The sequence below is a fragment of the Erpetoichthys calabaricus genome, chromosome 1 (assembly GCF_900747795.2).
Source record: "Erpetoichthys calabaricus chromosome 1, fErpCal1.3, whole genome shotgun sequence".
NCBI classification, from domain to species: domain Eukaryota; kingdom Metazoa; phylum Chordata; class Cladistia; order Polypteriformes; family Polypteridae; genus Erpetoichthys; species Erpetoichthys calabaricus.
In genome coordinates, this window is record NC_041394.2 from 157095593 (window position 1) to 157113146 (window position 17554).

General features: G+C 38.4%; 1 protein-coding gene across 2 annotated transcripts in view; it reads left to right on the forward strand.

Moving 5' to 3' along the window:
- Positions 1 to 17554, forward strand: part of nup205 (nucleoporin 205) — a 193212-nt gene that overhangs the window by 162948 nt on the left and 12710 nt on the right. For both annotated transcript variants that reach the window (XM_051920262.1, XM_051920268.1), the window contains exons 33-35: positions 23 to 99; positions 2744 to 2875; positions 3163 to 3289. In XM_051920262.1, coding sequence (XP_051776222.1) covers positions 23 to 99; positions 2744 to 2875; positions 3163 to 3289 — 336 coding nt within the window. The remainder of the gene's footprint in view (positions 1 to 22; positions 100 to 2743; positions 2876 to 3162; positions 3290 to 17554) is intronic.

The following is a 17554-nucleotide window of genomic DNA, read 5'->3' on the forward strand; positions in this document are numbered from 1 at the left end:
AGTGTTTGCATTTATGCTTCAGGGGTTGTTAAAGAGCTTGGTCAAGATGCTAGCAGTGCTTCTTTAATGGATTATGAGGCTCACATCAGTCGCTTTCAGGTAAGTTAGCTTTAATTTCTATATTATATGAGATCCAAACAAGGGCCCAGAAAGTGTCTAGTGTCATTTGGGCCAGATTTTCAAACTAAGAAATTGAGCTGGGCCAGAGATTTTGATCAACTGGTAAGCAGCAGGTAATGACAACATTTAAACCAACACAAATGAATGTATTGAAAAACAAGTCATGTTTATTCATTGTTTCCTTTTAAATTTGGTCTCATCTGACACAGACACATCAAAAAGTGTATAAAAAACATTTAAAAAGCTATAACTGAACAGAGTCTGAGGTAGTAGCAATACATTTTTTCCACTTTTGATTCTGGCACATTTCAAAGTGCGTAAAATCAAAATAAGTGCACTGTAATAGCAATAATGTTTGTTTCCCTTTGAAATAAAATAAATATTTTGGTGATAGTAATAATTATTTATATTTACATGGAGTTTTACTCACTACTTAAAAAACTTTTCACCCCACCCAGGGCACAGAACCACATTCTCTTTATTGCTAGGCAGCAGCAGCAATACGATTGTGCCACTGCATATATTGTTTATGACCGAAGCACACCACAAAGTGCATTTAACAAAATAAAAAAGAACTATCAGTGTTATCAAAGCTATCAGTGCACAAACCCATAATGAGTTTGAGGGTGAGAGGGGAGCAAATGGTAAAAGAGCTGGGAGAGATTCCCCCAGAGAAGCAGCTCCTTCAGGGGATTGGTGGGGGTGCCCCATGAACTCCCGAAAATGCTTCACTTTGCACTGTATCACTCTTCTTTGCATGTCATATATTGTAATAAAGCACAAAGAAGGCAGAAAAAGGTTTGAGGAACCGCCCCCTATATTGTACAGCGCACAAATCAAAATAACTCAAGCATTCAAAAAATGGATCCAGAGCAACATCTGGTTCTGTGGCCAAAACAGGGACAACTAAAGAAAGAAGAAGTTGGGCTTTTATAATAGCCAGGGAGGAAGAGGTGGGGTCCAAAAATTGAAGCTGGATGTGACCTCGGTAGGGGGCATGGTCATGCAAGGGAAGCAGGAAGTACTTTAGGTTGGTTTCCCTTCGGGGGATCTGTAGGAGAAGGAGAGGAAAGGTTAGTGCACTTTGGAAAAACCTGCTCTTGTTTTCTGCCTTCGGTTAAGCCCTTAACTTGCCTCCCAAGCGCATGTGTGTGACAATATTATGCACAAATGTTACAGTTTGTGTTGTGCAGTGGGAATGCAACACACGAAAATGACTAGGGGACGACAACTAGCCAGGGCCTACATCATACAGGAGCTCATTGGTTCCTGTAAACAAAGCGCCTGTGGTGGGAACAGCTTAACAAAAGATAGACCTCTTTTATTTATAGCCTAATTGAAGGAAAAGCCTTGGAAATTCATCCTTTGACTATTAACACAGAAATGTCCAATAATTAAATCATATAAATTAGACATATGGAGAAAAATTTATGTTTGTAGAGTAATTATTATAGGTAAATGTAAACACAGATACATTAGAAACTTCAAACATTTTTGAGAAATTGTGTTGCCACTGACATACAATATAAAGATTTAAACAGGGAAAGATATAAAGATCTAAACCTTTCTACAACACATATCAATAACATAATGTCTGTATGCTAAGATTAAAGACATTAAACATGAAATAAATATGAAATATAGATGTGAAATGCAAACTGTAAGGTTGTTATAATAGATTTAAGTAAATGCTGACAAACGTCTGAATGTTAAAAAAAGATTGTCGTCATCAATAAAAGTATTCCTTTGTAGAACCTTATCAAGTGCACATTACATCTGGAGCGTTGCTGACAATAGCTTCACTTAACTAGATTGTAAACTGCAAGCTTATGTGCATTTTTGATAATGACACGCCTCCACTCCCTTTAGCTTTCCTGTACAAGGGAGACTTGATTTGATTTTTGTTAGTTTTGTGTTTCCATTTTATAACATATGCCATCCTATAAAACCCACAGCTTCTCTATGCTTAAAATATCTGCTATCTGAGCTGAAAGACTACAAGCCACCAAACATAAAATTATTGTCAGTCAGTCAGTCAGTTCAACCCACTTTATCCTAACACAGGGTCACGGGGGTCTGCTGGAGCCAATCCCAGCCAGCACAGAAGCAGATATACAAAGAAGAGAGTCATTTAAATGTTCAAAACAATATGTTCAGGACATGTTGAGCAAACAGATAAGTAACAAGTTTCTTAGGTTCGTACGTGGACATTTTCTGGAACACTTTGTTGATGAGCGCAAAAAATTCTTCAATCATATTATCTCTCCCATTAAGATAATAATACCTATACAAAGCCTTGGTAGAAAAAGTATCTTGTTGGGATGTTGGATTTATATAAATCTGTTTGTGATAATTATTACGCCCAACTCGTTTTCAGCAGGGATTGTAACACAGTGGCTAAGACACAGGATGTGAAACAATAAGGTTTCTGGTACATTTCCCACCTCTGAATTTCACTGTGTGAGACCATAAGTACATCACTTAAGCTGGCAGTGTTCCAACTGTAGGAATGTATATACAGTACCTTGAAATCCATTTTCAAATAAAAAATACTTTTTAAACAAATAATTAATAGAAAAATATTAGATAATGTATTAAATTGTTTTTACCCCCCTTCTTTCAGCGTCAGTGTCTGTCTTTACTTAGTCGGTTTGCTGGGTCTGATCCACTGCAACAGATGAAGCTAGCAGAGGAAAACACTTTAAATGTAGATGCTGTAGATCAGAGGGAGGAGATGGAAGTTGCAGTTCAGCAAGTGAGTAGTTTTCCAATCTCATTCGCAGTGTTATTTATTAACGCATAAATCTTAGTTGCCTTTCTAGTTGGCTCACTGCACTCATTTTTGTGAATGATCTGGTTTATGGTGTTTCTTGTTTTTTAACTTGCAAATTAGATTTAGGATTTCATGGCCACAGGTCAAAGTTAAATAATATTGATTCCAAAATAAAATCCAATTAGTATTAAAATTAAAATTATTCACCTGTAAGCAGGAATTAAACATTTTAAACGTATACTTTGGTCATTTTTTCTCCATTTTTATAGATCTGTGCAAATGTACTTGAATATTCCCAGTCTCTTCTGCTTCAGAGTTCTTCTGAGTCTCAGTTCAGCATTTGTCTCTTTAGCCCTTTGATGGTGGAGCCAGCAAACAGAGATGGGCCTAGAGGAGGTAATATCTTTCATCCATGAACATAAGCTAGAAATATTGTAAAGACTGGTAGGTTGGTGAAACCATGAAACCAATATATTAAAATATTTAAATATAGTCATAACTCTGTTAACAACATTTTGACTAAAGGCATTTCATTTTAACGTTGGAGCTTTCATTGAGATGTACAATAAATAAATTGATACAAAAACATGTCCCTATGTACTGCTGGCATGCAGCTAGGTTTTCGCCATGCACTGAGAATGGAATACAGCCATCCAGATGCAGTGGCGCCTTGTATTGAAATTCAGCACAGCAAAAATGACATCAGACGCAGAGACACACACACACCTCCACCCCCCTCCCCTCCCCCTTAGTATACATCAATTCATTTTATGACCAAATGGATTAACTGAACTCTGGTCAGAACCAGGTACCGTCATTGAGCAAGACTCGGCTGTATATGTGATATGGACTATTTAACTTACACCACTTATACATTAGCACTTCATCTTAGAAATTGTCTCTAATGCAGGGTAACGCATATTTCACTGTATATTTTATGACACAGGTTGTTTTCATTCCTCTTACCAGAAATGCTTTAGAAAATTGTACTGCAGGCTGTTAAAAAGTCAATGTCTACAGAGTGGATGTAGAATACAGTTCATAAACTGATACTGGAGTTCTAAGTACACATTCAGTGATTCATCACATTTTGAATAGGTTTTAATTTCTTGCACTGTCAATAAATGTTGCTACAAAAAATAAAATCTAAGAAAGGGAATTTTTTTCTTATATCAGGCCACTAAATCTGGTTTTCCTTATAGTATTTATCTATTGACTTATCTAGAAATTTGTGTTTCAGATTATTTATTTTAAGAAATCTTGTCAAGTAAATGTTCTTACCTCATTGGCAGATTTCTTAACTAAATAAAGAAATTGTTTTGCTTTGATTGTATTGCTGGAAGCAACACTACACAGTTAATGAGTTTTGGGCGTATTGTATGGTGTGAAAGAGATTGTAGCAGAATTCTGCATTACAGGATATGTCTGTAATACTGCATTTGGAGGACATCTCTAATAGCAGTATTTGATAATATTATAAAAGTGATTTAAAGCTGATTTATTCAGTGCCAAAAATTCTTAACATTTTGACTCTGCATTGGCATCAAAACCTAAAACTAGTACAGTGAGTTTAAGTAAAAGTCTACCAACAAAAAACAATTGCATTTATTAAAGCACCATCCTTCATTGTACTCTTGTCACATTCTGAAAAACAGCATCTCCATCAGCTATAGAAAATTATGGTTCAGTCTGTGCCATCATGGCTTAGCTCCATAACTTTTTTTTTTTGGTTGTTTTTTTTTTCTTCCTCTGTATTTTTCTTCAAAATGCACTTAATGCTGGTAGTTGAATGGTATTGCAAACTTAATAGTGATATATAGGTGAACAACAGTGTTAGCTTTTTAAAAAACACAAAGCCATGCATTAATAAAAAATACAGTGTAATAAGTTAATTTCAGCTTTACTTTCATGTGTGATGTATACAGTAAGTTGAGATACTGTACATGCTTGACAAGGTGCATCACACTGTAGCCTTCCAGCAGCACAAATCTTGCTTTGTAGATTATATCAAATATACATCACAATAGTCAGTGATAAGCAAAACAGCTCAGTTTCCTTTCGAATATATTATGTTTTGTGTGAGGTTTTTCAATAGGGAAAGTGGTGGAAAGAAAAGAACATTTTGGCAACATTGCATAAGCCATAGACCCATACATTTCTCAGAAAATTGTCCAGATTAAAATAAACTAGGGAAAAGTGCTCTTTGTAAATGCAACATGGCTAAACACAATCCACTATGAGACAAAAAGATGTACTGTAAGGTAAAAGCTGTAATCCATCAAGGCAATGAAATTGTTATCCCAAATTGGTTGAGGAAAAAAAAGAACAAAAATTGAAGCAACTGCTGTCTTAGATACTATACCCATTTTTGCCAGTGCTCCTACTTAAACTTTGTGAATGTTGATCAAATTATCTACCACAGCACACTCCTTATGTCTGAGAATTGTAGTCCCTGCATCAGCGTTGAAACAAGGTTGCAGAGGAGATAAATATCTAGGGGGAGGGGAGAGTATGCTACTGAGTGAACTTTCTGGTTTTTTTTTGTGCTTCAAGCCATCAAACAAACTTGCCTTTTTGAAATTAAATGTAACATTGCCTGTCGGTAAATAAAGATAACAATGGGAATATTACTATGTGCAATTTGCAGGTAGGCTCTAGCCTTTCCTTGACCTTGCTCTGAATAAGAAGGTTTAGAAATGGATGGATAGATTTCCTTCCCTGAATGTGCAAATCTTCTAAGAGAGGAAAGTTGTCGGGAAGTGGGCAGAAGCTGCATAAGATGCGCCTCTGCATTAGTCAGGTAGTGCCCTACAATATTCTCCAAAAATATGTGACAGAACTGTTGTTAATTTTTTTTCCTGCCTGATACTAACTAATTTTTCTGTCATAAGGTGGGACGGATTTACAAGTTTTTTCATAGGCTTTGGTAATTCTAGTGTTAAGCATGTCTTTTGAATTTTGGAGGACACTGATGAAATTCCACAAACAGAATGTGTAAACTCTACACAGTAGAGTGCATGTGCATGTGGAGATTAGATCCCAGAGAATCTGGGTAGGTGAGACAGCAGAGCTAACCACATCCCAAACATGTGTAGGTTGGGTAGATTAGCACTGTGTGCTCTCCATCCTCTACCTAATAGATCAAATTAAGCAAGGTGTAGGCTCAAGAGACAAGAGATATTTTTTATAAATAGTCAGAGATCACAGACCGATGGAGGACCCAAGCAAAGAACAGAAGCGGCAAGATGGGATATTTATGGCACTATTATCTAGTGTGTATGTCTGCAGATAAAGCTCAGTTTAAAATAAAGCACAGGGAATTATTACTATTCATGCCACTGTCATGAGAAAAGAAGATTAAAAAGCAGTTTTCTGTCTCTCCTGGTTAAATGTCCCATCCAAAGAAGGTTCCAGACTTTGCATTATGATAGAAGTTATGGGGGGGGGAGTTATGGTGGGGGGGGGGTTCTAAAATATAAACATGTAATTTAGTATTCAATTCAAATTATAATCTATATAAACAAAGTTGAGGTGGCATCTGTTTGTACATATGCATGTTTTTTTTGTATGTATATTGTAAATTCAATATAGAAACCACCCGTTTGACGTGGTTAGTAGTACACATGCTTTGAGAAGTCAGTACAGGATAGATAATTGCTTAAATACTGTAATTACCCTTTAATCTATTAATCAAAGATTTTACCTAGTATTTTTTTATGGCTGGGTACATGGTGGGAGGGAAGGGCCAGGAATGACGCATTGTCTCCAGATTTGTTCATTCAATTTACATTAGCTGTAAGAAAGGCAGAGCCTATCCAATTTGAATGCTATGGTAGCAGTCCTGGTAGGCACGCGTGTGATCAGGAAGTGGGTTGAAGTGCAGCAGGTGGCATGATGGTGTAGCAAAGCAGTCAGCATTACAAGTGATATTATATAACCCAAGTAAGTGTTTAGTTTTATTAATTCATAGTTGGTTTTTGGATTGAGAGTAATAAATGGCATATATCATTTGAGTTCAAGCCACAAATGTTCCTGTTTTTTCATTATGATTAAAGGGATAAAATGGTAAGATATGGAGTTCACATTTGAACTTTAATATTTAAATACTCCATGAATACTTTAATAAGGAATAATGAAGATTAAGTGACAATTTTTAACTACTTGTGACTCCTAGTTAGAAAGCCATTTTTGCCAGAGTAAATTTGTGTTCTACTGACAACCTGATATCAATGGATCAGCCTGATTCAGCATCCTAAGTTGAGCCACTTCCCTCCTCCATGTCAGTACTACTCTCTGCCCAGCACTTTTCCCTGCTGTACTTTGTAGTTTGCAAACCTCTTAAAAGTATTTGTAGTCTTACTTCTGAGTTAAAGTCTCATAAAGGATTGGGATCACAGATAAATCTCCCATCTTTCTCTTTAAAAAGTCTCATTGGTTAGTATAATTTGTGCGTGATTACATGGTATTGCATGTGTAATTTTTTTTAGGTCTACTTAGAGGCTTTTGCTGTTCAAAGCTGTTTCCTGCCTTGTATCCAGTGCTACTTGGATACATGCCAGTCCTTCCACAAGCCTAAATTGTGTTTTGAGACTGTATATGTGGAGTTTGCATGTTTTCCCCATATTCATGTAGGTTTCCTCCAGGTGCTGTGGTTTCTCCCACAGTCCAAAGACATGAAGGTTAGGTAGATTAGCAATGCAAAACTGGCCCTGTTGTGAATGTGTGTTCACAGTCCAAAGGCTGGGGCTCTGTCTAGAGATTTTTACTTGCTGTGCCCATTGCTTTCTGGGATAGGATCCGGTTGCCCTGCCACCCTGCCCTGGATAATGTTGTGGGGAAAAGTTCTCTCTTTCTTTAAAGAAGGTAGTCTCATAGTCCAGATGGGAATGTAGAAAAACATCTTTATTACACAGCAATATAATAGAGACTTGACAATGGTGCAAGTGCTTAAAACTAGGATGTGCATAGGCTTATATTACATTTATCATCTATGCAAAATACTCTTGTCCTTGTAGTTTTTCCCACCATTACCTAATGCCCACAACCTGACTGAAACTTTCCAACATTACTCCTTACCCTGTGCAGTTGTCTGAGACCAGTTTATCAGTCAATTCCCACCAGCAAGTCGGAATCGGGAGGAGCCACACATAAGATACTGGGCTGCTCAAATGAATAGTTTCTTGTTGCACAAGCATCTTTCACAGCTAAAGTGTCTAGGCAGCTACATCTCTAAGACAGTGGTGCTGTTTCTTATAGAACACACTTTCCTTGGCATAATCATCATATCATGTTAGTGTCCGAGCAGGGAGGCAGATGCTCAGCCGCTGTAAGTGAAAGCAAGTGGCCTTGAGCTGATATGCACATGCAGCTTTCTAGCTGTTTAGAGAAAAAATAAAATACAGACACAAGCTCTTAATTTTATTAAAACTTATAACCAAAAGCTAGATAAAATTACACATTTCGTTTTAATTTTAATTAATACATAACAAGCATTAATAAGTAAATTTAGATTTGCCATGTATAGTGTATATTTTCTAAACTAATGGCCTATTTAGCTTTCTCTCACAGTTAAACTCTTAGTAGCTGCATTTCTTAAAACAATAGCCTGTTTAGCTCTCTCAAAGTACACAGTGTCCTTCACTGAAGTTTTAAACTTAGCAGCAAGAAAGACAGGCTGTTTGCCTTTATGCTAACAAATAAATGTGGGCTTAAAATAAAAATATCATAAGCTTTTTAATAGTTCTGAAGCTAATTATTGAGAGCACATTGGTCCCTAAATACAATTTTTTCTATAATAACAGGGTTTAGAAAATAAATGGACGGATGAAACTAAGCCTAAAACAAAGTGTTTTTGATTACACTACATTTAAAAGCCTTGGTATACAGTACAACACATATTGAAACAATCAGGCTAGAACAGGATTGTCAAAGTAAGATAGATTAATGTTGTTACCATATATGAAAATTAAGAATAAAACTATCAATGAAAAATTATTTCCGTAGGTCAAGTCAAATTGGGGAGCATGCACTGGTACAGTGCGTTGCCGCACCTACTACACAACGAAACAACTTGGGATCTCGGTTTGCAACCCCCCAGGCAGACACGTAGTCCAGTCCCACCCTCAGGAAATGACCCTCTATCTGCTGCAACCAGGTGTTACGTGGGTGACCACTTGGTCTGGTCCAGCCACGTGGGTCTCCAACAATGAGGATCTTACAAGCTGGATCACCCTCGGGGAAACGCGCCACATGGCCGTAGTGCCGTAACTGACGCTCCCTCACAATACAGGTAATGTGCCTCATTCAGGACTCCATGAGCAACCGCTCATTAGTACCAAAGGAGTCCAGTCTTCGTTTCAGGTCACTGGATAGCGTCCATGTCTCACAACCATATAGCAAGACAGGAAGCACCAGGACTCTAAAGGCTTGGACCTTTGTCCTTTTGCATAGATATCGGGAGTGCCACACACCCCTTTCCAGCAACCTCCTGACCCCCCATGCTCTCCCAATCTGTCTACTGACTTCATAGGAAGAGTCACCAGAGACATGAATGTCACTGCCCAGGTAAGTAAACCTCTCAACAAGGTCAACACTCTCTCTGCAAACAGACACACTGCTGATGGCTGTGCCCAAAAGGTCATTAAAGGCCTGGATCTTGGTTTTTATCCAGGACACTTGCAATCCCAGACACTCAGACTCCTCGCTCAGTCTCTCCAGCGCCCTGATAAGAGCCTCCATTGACTCCGCGAAGATCACCGCATCGTGAGCAAAGTCGAGATCCATGAACCTTTCTTCACTAACAGATACCCCACAGCCGCTGGACCCCACGACCTTGCCCAACCCCCAGTCCATACAAGCATTGAACAGAGTAGGAGCAAGAACATACCCCTGATGAACCCCAGAATCGACTGGGAAAAACGCAGAGGTCCTGCCTCCACTCTGCACAGCACTCATAATATCCAGCAACCTCAAGGGGATCCCGCGAATCCTCAGAATGTCCCACACGGCAGCTCGATCAACTGAGTCGAACGCTTTGCGAAAATCGACAAAGGCTACAAAGACACTCTGCCGATATTCTCGTTTGCGCTCCATGAGAACCCTCAGTGCCAGGATACGGTTGATGGTAGACTTCTTAGGCATAAAACCAGATTGTTCTGGTAGGTGAGCAAGTGATCACGGATCCTATTGAGGATTCGTAAACTGAAAAAAAAAAAAATTTAACAGAACCAAGATTAAAAACAAAAATGATACGAAATAATTGTAGCAGCTGAAATTACTAAATGAAATAAAATAATGAATTGCAAAACTATTTTCAGTTTACATGATCATATCGATAAGAACATGGTAGAATCATTTTTCGCATTTTTCATAAAATTCAGGCCTACCCTGTAGGTAGGAAAAATCAGTATATAAACTTCCACCGATTAAGAAAGCATCAGTGATCAAGTTGACTAGAAGAAAACAACAAAGTATTATATGGTGTGATAAAGGCACTCTATAGCACCCGACCCGGCACAGACTGACACAGAGGCACGTGTAAAAAAACACAAAGACTTTTATTTTTCTTCAGCTGGAGGGCACATCTTCCCCGTGAACCCCCCAGCCACAACACAGTTCCAAAAAACACTTAACTCCAAACAACAAACACGCTTCCTCTGGCACCACCACTCATCCCAGGCAACCTCGTCCTCTTCCTCACGATTCTGGCTGTGAGTGGTGGTTGCCGGTCCTTTTTATAGCCCAACCGGAAGTACTCCAGGTGCTTGATCACCTGTTGCTAACTGCACTTCCAGGCGGGGCTGTAGAGTTGTCCAGGTTGGCTCTGGGATCCATGCAGCACCCCCTGGCGGCCACCCCAGATCCCCACAGGGTTGTGGAGAACTCCATTTCCCATGGAACCCTGCAGGAAACTGAGGCACCATCGTCAGCCAGGGAGGCTGCCACCAAGCTTTCCGGTGGAGGTACTGAGGAGCCCATGGCTGCTCCCCCGGAACATAAGTAGAAGGGACATCCCGGCCGGGCATGGGACCCAGCCACCCGCCACAATGGGAGATTTCAAAATATAACACTGAAAGTGACAATATTACTATTGTACCTGGTGTTAGAGCAAAGGGTGTATTGTGTGCTGTTCAAATTGAGGATACAAAACTACAAATCCTAAAGTCCATCTAAATAGCCATCACAAATTAGCCTATAACATATTTCTGGGTAAATAAAAAAGAAATTCAGAATTGACTTTCTAAGGTCTTTAATTTTAATGGCTTAAATGTATTCCCTGAAACAGTCTTCTGGCAGTCTCCCTGTTTTACCTATGTAGATGACTAAACACTTCCTACAAGAAATGTAGCAAATAATATTTGTACACTGGCAAAAAAAAGACCAGATACAAGGGAATTTTTGGTGACATGTTTGCAAGTCGCACAGCGGTTCCTGTTATAGCTTAAAGACTGCCGAGGAAAGCTGAAATATGAGTGATGGAACATTTGCATACCAAAACAATAGGGTGTCCAGGATTGTCTGGTTTGTGGATTTAGATACTAGATAGAACTTTATTTGTCCAGAGTGGGGAGTTTGGCCATTTGTAATTTGGGGAGAAAACAAAGTTAAGGTATGTGTGAGTGGTCAACCTTTGGAAGCCATTCCTATCTGCTGATGGGAACAGAATTGGAGAACTAAATAGAGAAATGAAGATTAATTACCTTCATCTGGTAATAATCTGTTGGATTCTGTGTGACTGGATGGCAGTTGTATTAAAGATTTGTTTTGTACCTTCTGCAGTATAAAGGTTCTTATGCCACACTACCACCGTACCCACCTTGTCTTCAGATTTGATGACAATATCATCTCAATGGTGCAGTTCACCTTTGGTAGGGTTGGGGATATGTTTGTTGGGACAAGTTTACTTGGTATGGTATGTTTCAAAGTATATTGATTTAGTAGCACTGATATCCGCTAGCATTCTTGAATGTTACAAATAAGTGCTGAAGTAGGTATCTACTGGACAAACATATCTGAGCGATTTAAAAGTCAATTTGCCTGTTATCAGTTTGCCTGATAACTGTCAGCTTGCAGACCACTTAACTCACACTTGGAGTGTGCCCCTTAGCCACTACACACAAAAAGGTCTCCATACATCACTTCATGCTATTTCTTAGGCATGCATCTAAAACATTATGTCAAATTCTGCAGAATTTGCATTTAGAATTTATGTTACAGCTTTGCGCACACTCTTCAAAAATGACGTCATTTTGCTTAAGCACATTCATGTTACTGATCTCCCAGGTCCCATCTCCTGGTGAAAGTTGTGCAGGTACATTGAAAGAACAGAAAAGGGTTTGTCTTTCAAGGCACTGACATGGTGAGACAGAATGTGCTAGAAATTAACTTTTCAAATATCTGGTACTGTATGTTACTTAATCTTCTTTCATGGTGTCATCTTACTTTTGGGTTGTAAACTCTTTTGGAGAAAGCTGGTCTAAAACCCAATTGTCGTGCAAGTTTTACAGCCCTTATGGTGTTGTATACAGTTAGGTCCATAAATATTTGGACAGAGACAACTTTTTTCTGATTTTGGTTCTGTACATTACCACAATGAATTTTAAATGAAACAACTCAGATGCAGTTGAAGTGCAGACTTTCAGCTTTAATTCAGTGGGGTGAACAAAATGATTGCATAAAAATGTGAGGCAACTAAAGTATTTTTTAACACAACCCCTTCATTTCAGGAGCTCAAAAGTAATTGGACAAATTAAATAACTGGAAATAAAATGTTCATTTCTAATACTTGGTTGAAAACCCTTTGCTGGCAATGACAGCCTGAAGTCTTGAACTCATGGACATCACCAGATGCTGGGTTTCCTCCTTTTTAATGCTCTGCCCGGCCTTTACTGCAGCGGCTTTCATTTGCTGTTTGTTTGTGTGCCTTTCTGTCTGAAGTTTAGTCTTCAACAAGTGAAATGCATGCTCAATTGGGTTAAGATCAGGTGACTGACTTGGCCATTCAAGAATTTTCCACTTCTTTGTTTTAATAAACTCCTGGGTTGCTTTGGCTGTATGTTTTGGGTCATTGTCCATCTGTATCATGAAACGCCGCCCAATCAATTTGACTGCATTTATGTGGATTTGAGCAGACAGTATGTCTCTGAACACCTCAGAATTCATTCGGCTGCTTCTGTCCTGTGTCACATCATCAATAAACACTAGTGTCCCAGTGCCACTGGCAGCCATGCACGCCCAAGCCATCACACTGCCTCCACCGTGTTTTACAGATGATGTGGTATGCTTTGGATAATGAGCTGTTCCACGCCTTCTCCATACATTTTTCTTGCCATCATTCTGGTAGTGGTTGATCTTGGTTTCATCTGTCCAAAGAATGTTTTTCCAGAACTGTGCTGGCTTTTTTAGGTGTTCTTTAGCAAAGTCCAATCTAACATTTCTATTCTTGAGGCTTATGAGTGGCTTGCACCTTGCTGTGCACCCTCTGTATTTACTTTCATGCAGTCTTCTCTTTATGGTAGACTTGGATATCGATACGCCTACCCCCTGGAGAGTGTTGTTCACTTGGTTGGCTGTTGTGAAGGGGTTTCTCTTCACCATGGAAATGATTCTGCGATCATCCACCACTGTTGTCTTCTGTGGGCGTCCAGGTCTTTTTGCGTTGCTGAGTTCACCAGTGCTTGCTTTCTTTCTCAGGATGTACCAAACTGTCGATTTTGCCACTCGTAATATTGTAGCAATTTCTCGGGTGGGTTTTTTCTATTTTCGCAGCTTAAGGATGGCTTCTTTCACCTGCATGGAGAGCTCCTTTGACCGCATGTTGTCTGTTCACAGCAAAATCTTCCACATGCAAGCACCACACCTCAAATCAACTCCAGGCCTTTTATCTTCTTTATTGATAATGACATAACGACAAACTTGCCCACACCTGCCCATGAAATAGCCTTTGAGTCAATTGTCCAATTACTTTTGAGCCCCTGAAATGAAGGGATTGTGTTAAAAAATGCTTTAGTTGCCTCACACTTTTATGCAATCATTTTGTTCACCCCACTGAATTAAAGCTAAAAGTCTGCACTTCAACTGCATCTGAGTTGTTTCATTTAAAATTCATTGTGGTAATGTACAGAACCAAAATTAGAAAAAAGTTGTCTCTGTCCAAATATTTATGGACCTAACTGTATATCCAACTAGTGATCATTGTGCCATTTGAATGGATTGTTAAGAAAGGAAGAAAAGCCTTTCACTAAATGAAATGTTCACAAGATATACAACAACAACATTTATTTATATAGCACATTTTCTTACAAAAAGTAGCTCAAAGTGCTTTACATAATGAAGAGAAGAAAAATAAAAGACAAAATAAGAAATTAAAATAAGACAACATTAGTTAACATAGAAAGGAGTAAGGTCCGATGGCCAGGGTGGACAGAAAAAACAAAAAAAAACTCCAGAAGGCTGGAGAAAAAAATAAAATCTGTAGGGGTTCCAGGCCACGAGACCGCCCAGTCTCCTCTGGGCATTCTACCTAACATAAATGAAATAGTCCTCTTTGTAGTTCGGGTTTTTCACGGAGTCACTTGATGCTGATGGTCATACAGACTTCTGGCTTTTAATCCATCCATCATTGCTGGAACATCATGGTGCTTTGGGTGCGCCACAGGACACCGGAAAAGGAAACAGAAGAGAGAGTAGGGGTTAGTACAGATTTTGAATGAATAGTTATTATAATGAATTGGATATACAGAGTATCAGAAATAAATTACAGTGAAGTTATGAGAAGGCCATGTTAAAATAATGTGTTTTCAGTAGTTTTTTTAAAGAGCTCCACTGTATTAGCCTGGCGAATTCCTACTGGCAGGCTATTCCAGATTTTAGGTGCATAACAGCAGAAGGCCGCCTCACCACTTCTTTTAAGTTTTGCTCTTGGAATTCTAAGGAGACACTCAGTTGAGGATCTGAGGTTACGATTTGGAATATAAGGTGTCAGACATTCCGATATATAAGCCGGGGCATGATTATTTAAAGCTTTATAAACCATAAGCAGAATTTTAAAGTCAATTCTGAATGACACAGGTAACCAGTGTAGTGACATCAAAACTGGAGAATGTGTTCGGATTTTCTTTTCCTGGTAAGGATTCTAGCAGCTGCATTCTGCACTAATTGCAAACGATTGATGTCTTTTTGGGTAGTCCTGAGAGGAGTGCGTTACAGTAATCTAGCCGACTGAAAACAAACGCATGAACTAATTTCTCTGCATCTTTCGATGATATAAGAGGTCTAACTTTTGCTGTGTTTCTTAGGTGAAAAAATGCTGTCCTAGTCATCTGATTAATATGCGATTTAAAATTCAGATTACAATCAACGGTTACCCCTAAGCTTTTTACCTCCGATTTGACTTTTAATCCTAATGCATCCAGTTTATTTCTAATAGCCTCATTGTATCCATTATTGCCAATCACTAAGATTTCGGTTTTTTCTTTATTTAATTTGAGAAAGTTACTATTCATCCATTCTGAGATACAGGTTAGACATTGTGTTAGCGAATCAAGAGATTTGGGGTCATCAGGTGCTATTGATAAATACAGCTGTGTGTCATCAGCATAGCTGTGGTAGCTCACGTTGTGCCCTGAGATAATCTGACCTAATGGAAGCATGTAGATTGAGAAGAGCAGCGGACCCAGGATAGAGCCTTGTGGAACACTATATAGAATATCATGTGTCTTTGAATTATAATTACCACAACTAACAAAGAATTTTCTCCCTGCCAGGTAGGATTCAAACCAATTTAAGACACTGCCAGAGAGGCCCACCCATTGACTAAGGCGATTCTTAAGAATATTATGATCAATGGTGTCAAATGCGGCACTCAGATCTAAGAGGATGAGAACAGATAAATGACCTCTGTCTGCATTTACCCGCAAGTCATTTACTACTTTAACGAGTGCAGTTTCTGTGCTGTGATTTGTTCTAAAACCTGACTGAAATTTATTAAGAATAGCATGCTTATTGAGGTGCTCATTTAACTGTATAATGACTGCCTTCTCTAGAATTTTACTTAAGAAAGGCAGGTTAGAGATGGGTCTATAATTTTCAAGAGCAGAGGGGGATCGAGATTATTTTTCTTAAGTAGGGGTTTAACTACCGCAGTCTTAAGACAGTCTGGGAAGACCCCCGTATCTAATGACGAATTTACTATGTCAAGAACATTATCAATAAGCATGCCCGATACTTCTTTGAAAAAATTTGTTGGTATTGGGTCAAGGGCACAGGTGGAGGGTTTCATTTGAGAAATTATTTTATGTAAATCAGGTAAATCTATCCTAGTGAAAGACTTTAATTTGTTTATTATGGAGTACTGGGGTTTAGGAGGATCCTTAGTGTTGGGGAGATATACTATGTTATTTCTAATATCATTAATTTTTTGATTGAAAAATACAGCGATAGCCTCACAGGTTTTACTGGAAGTACTTAGGAGGCATTCCTTTGAGTTACCTGGGTTTAACAGATGATCAATTGTCGAAAATAAGACTCTGGGATTACTAGCATTGTTATTTATAATCTTAGAGAAATAGCAGCACCTCTCAAGACGGACTGTGTTATTGTATTCTGTTATTTTAACTTTTAATATTTCATAGTCAATAGTTAGTTTAGTTTTCCTCCATTTACGCTCAGCTCTACGGCATGTTCTCTTTAAATCAGACACTCTTTGGGTCTTCCATGGTATAACAATGCTAGAAGATTTTTTAACTGTCTTTTCAGGTGCAACTAAGTCAACAGCAGCCCTCACTTTAGTATTAAATCTTTCCACCTTACTATTTACATTATCGTCGCTATTATAGTTGGCACTATAAACGGACTGATTGGTTAGAATGTTTGTAAGTTTTAAAGCTGCTGATGAGTCATGAGCGTTTTCTATCACTATTTCTATATTAAAAAGTAGAAGAAAATGGTCTGATAGACCCGTATCAATGACCTGCTTTATATCAACTTTTAGTCCTTTAGTAATTACTAAGTCTAACGTATGACCTGCTTTATGTGTAGGCTGATTAACGAGCTGTCTCAAATCAAAAGAGTCCAGGAGGTTCATAAATTCTTTTACTTTTTGGTCACATTGATTATCTATATGAAAATTAAAGTCGCCGACTATTAAGAGTGTGTCATAGTTCGTAATTAAGATTGACATCAAGTCAGAGAATTCCTCAAAGAAAGACGTGTTGAATTTTGGAGGTCTATACACGGATAATACTAGAACGTGAGAATCTCCCTGAATAATAATGGCGAGATACTCAAAAGACTTGAATTTACCAAAACTGATATTTTTACATTTTAACCTGCTTGAGTAAATGTTTGCTAGTCCTCCACCTCTCTTTCCTTGGCGATCAGCACGAGTAAAACTGTAATCCGGAGGCGCAGATTCGATTTAAACAGCTGCGCCATCTGAGCTAAGCCACGTTTCACTTATTGAAATAAAATCTATTTTTTTTATCACTAATAAGATCGTTGATAAAAAACGTCTTGTTAGTTAAAGCTCTAATATTTAATAGTGCCATATTCAATGTTTCGGAGGAGCAGAGATGAATACTATGTGCGTTATTGATATATGGAACAGGAATTAAGTTATTTTTATTAGCGCCGCTCTGTGTGTATTTTTTGTTTAATCTATGA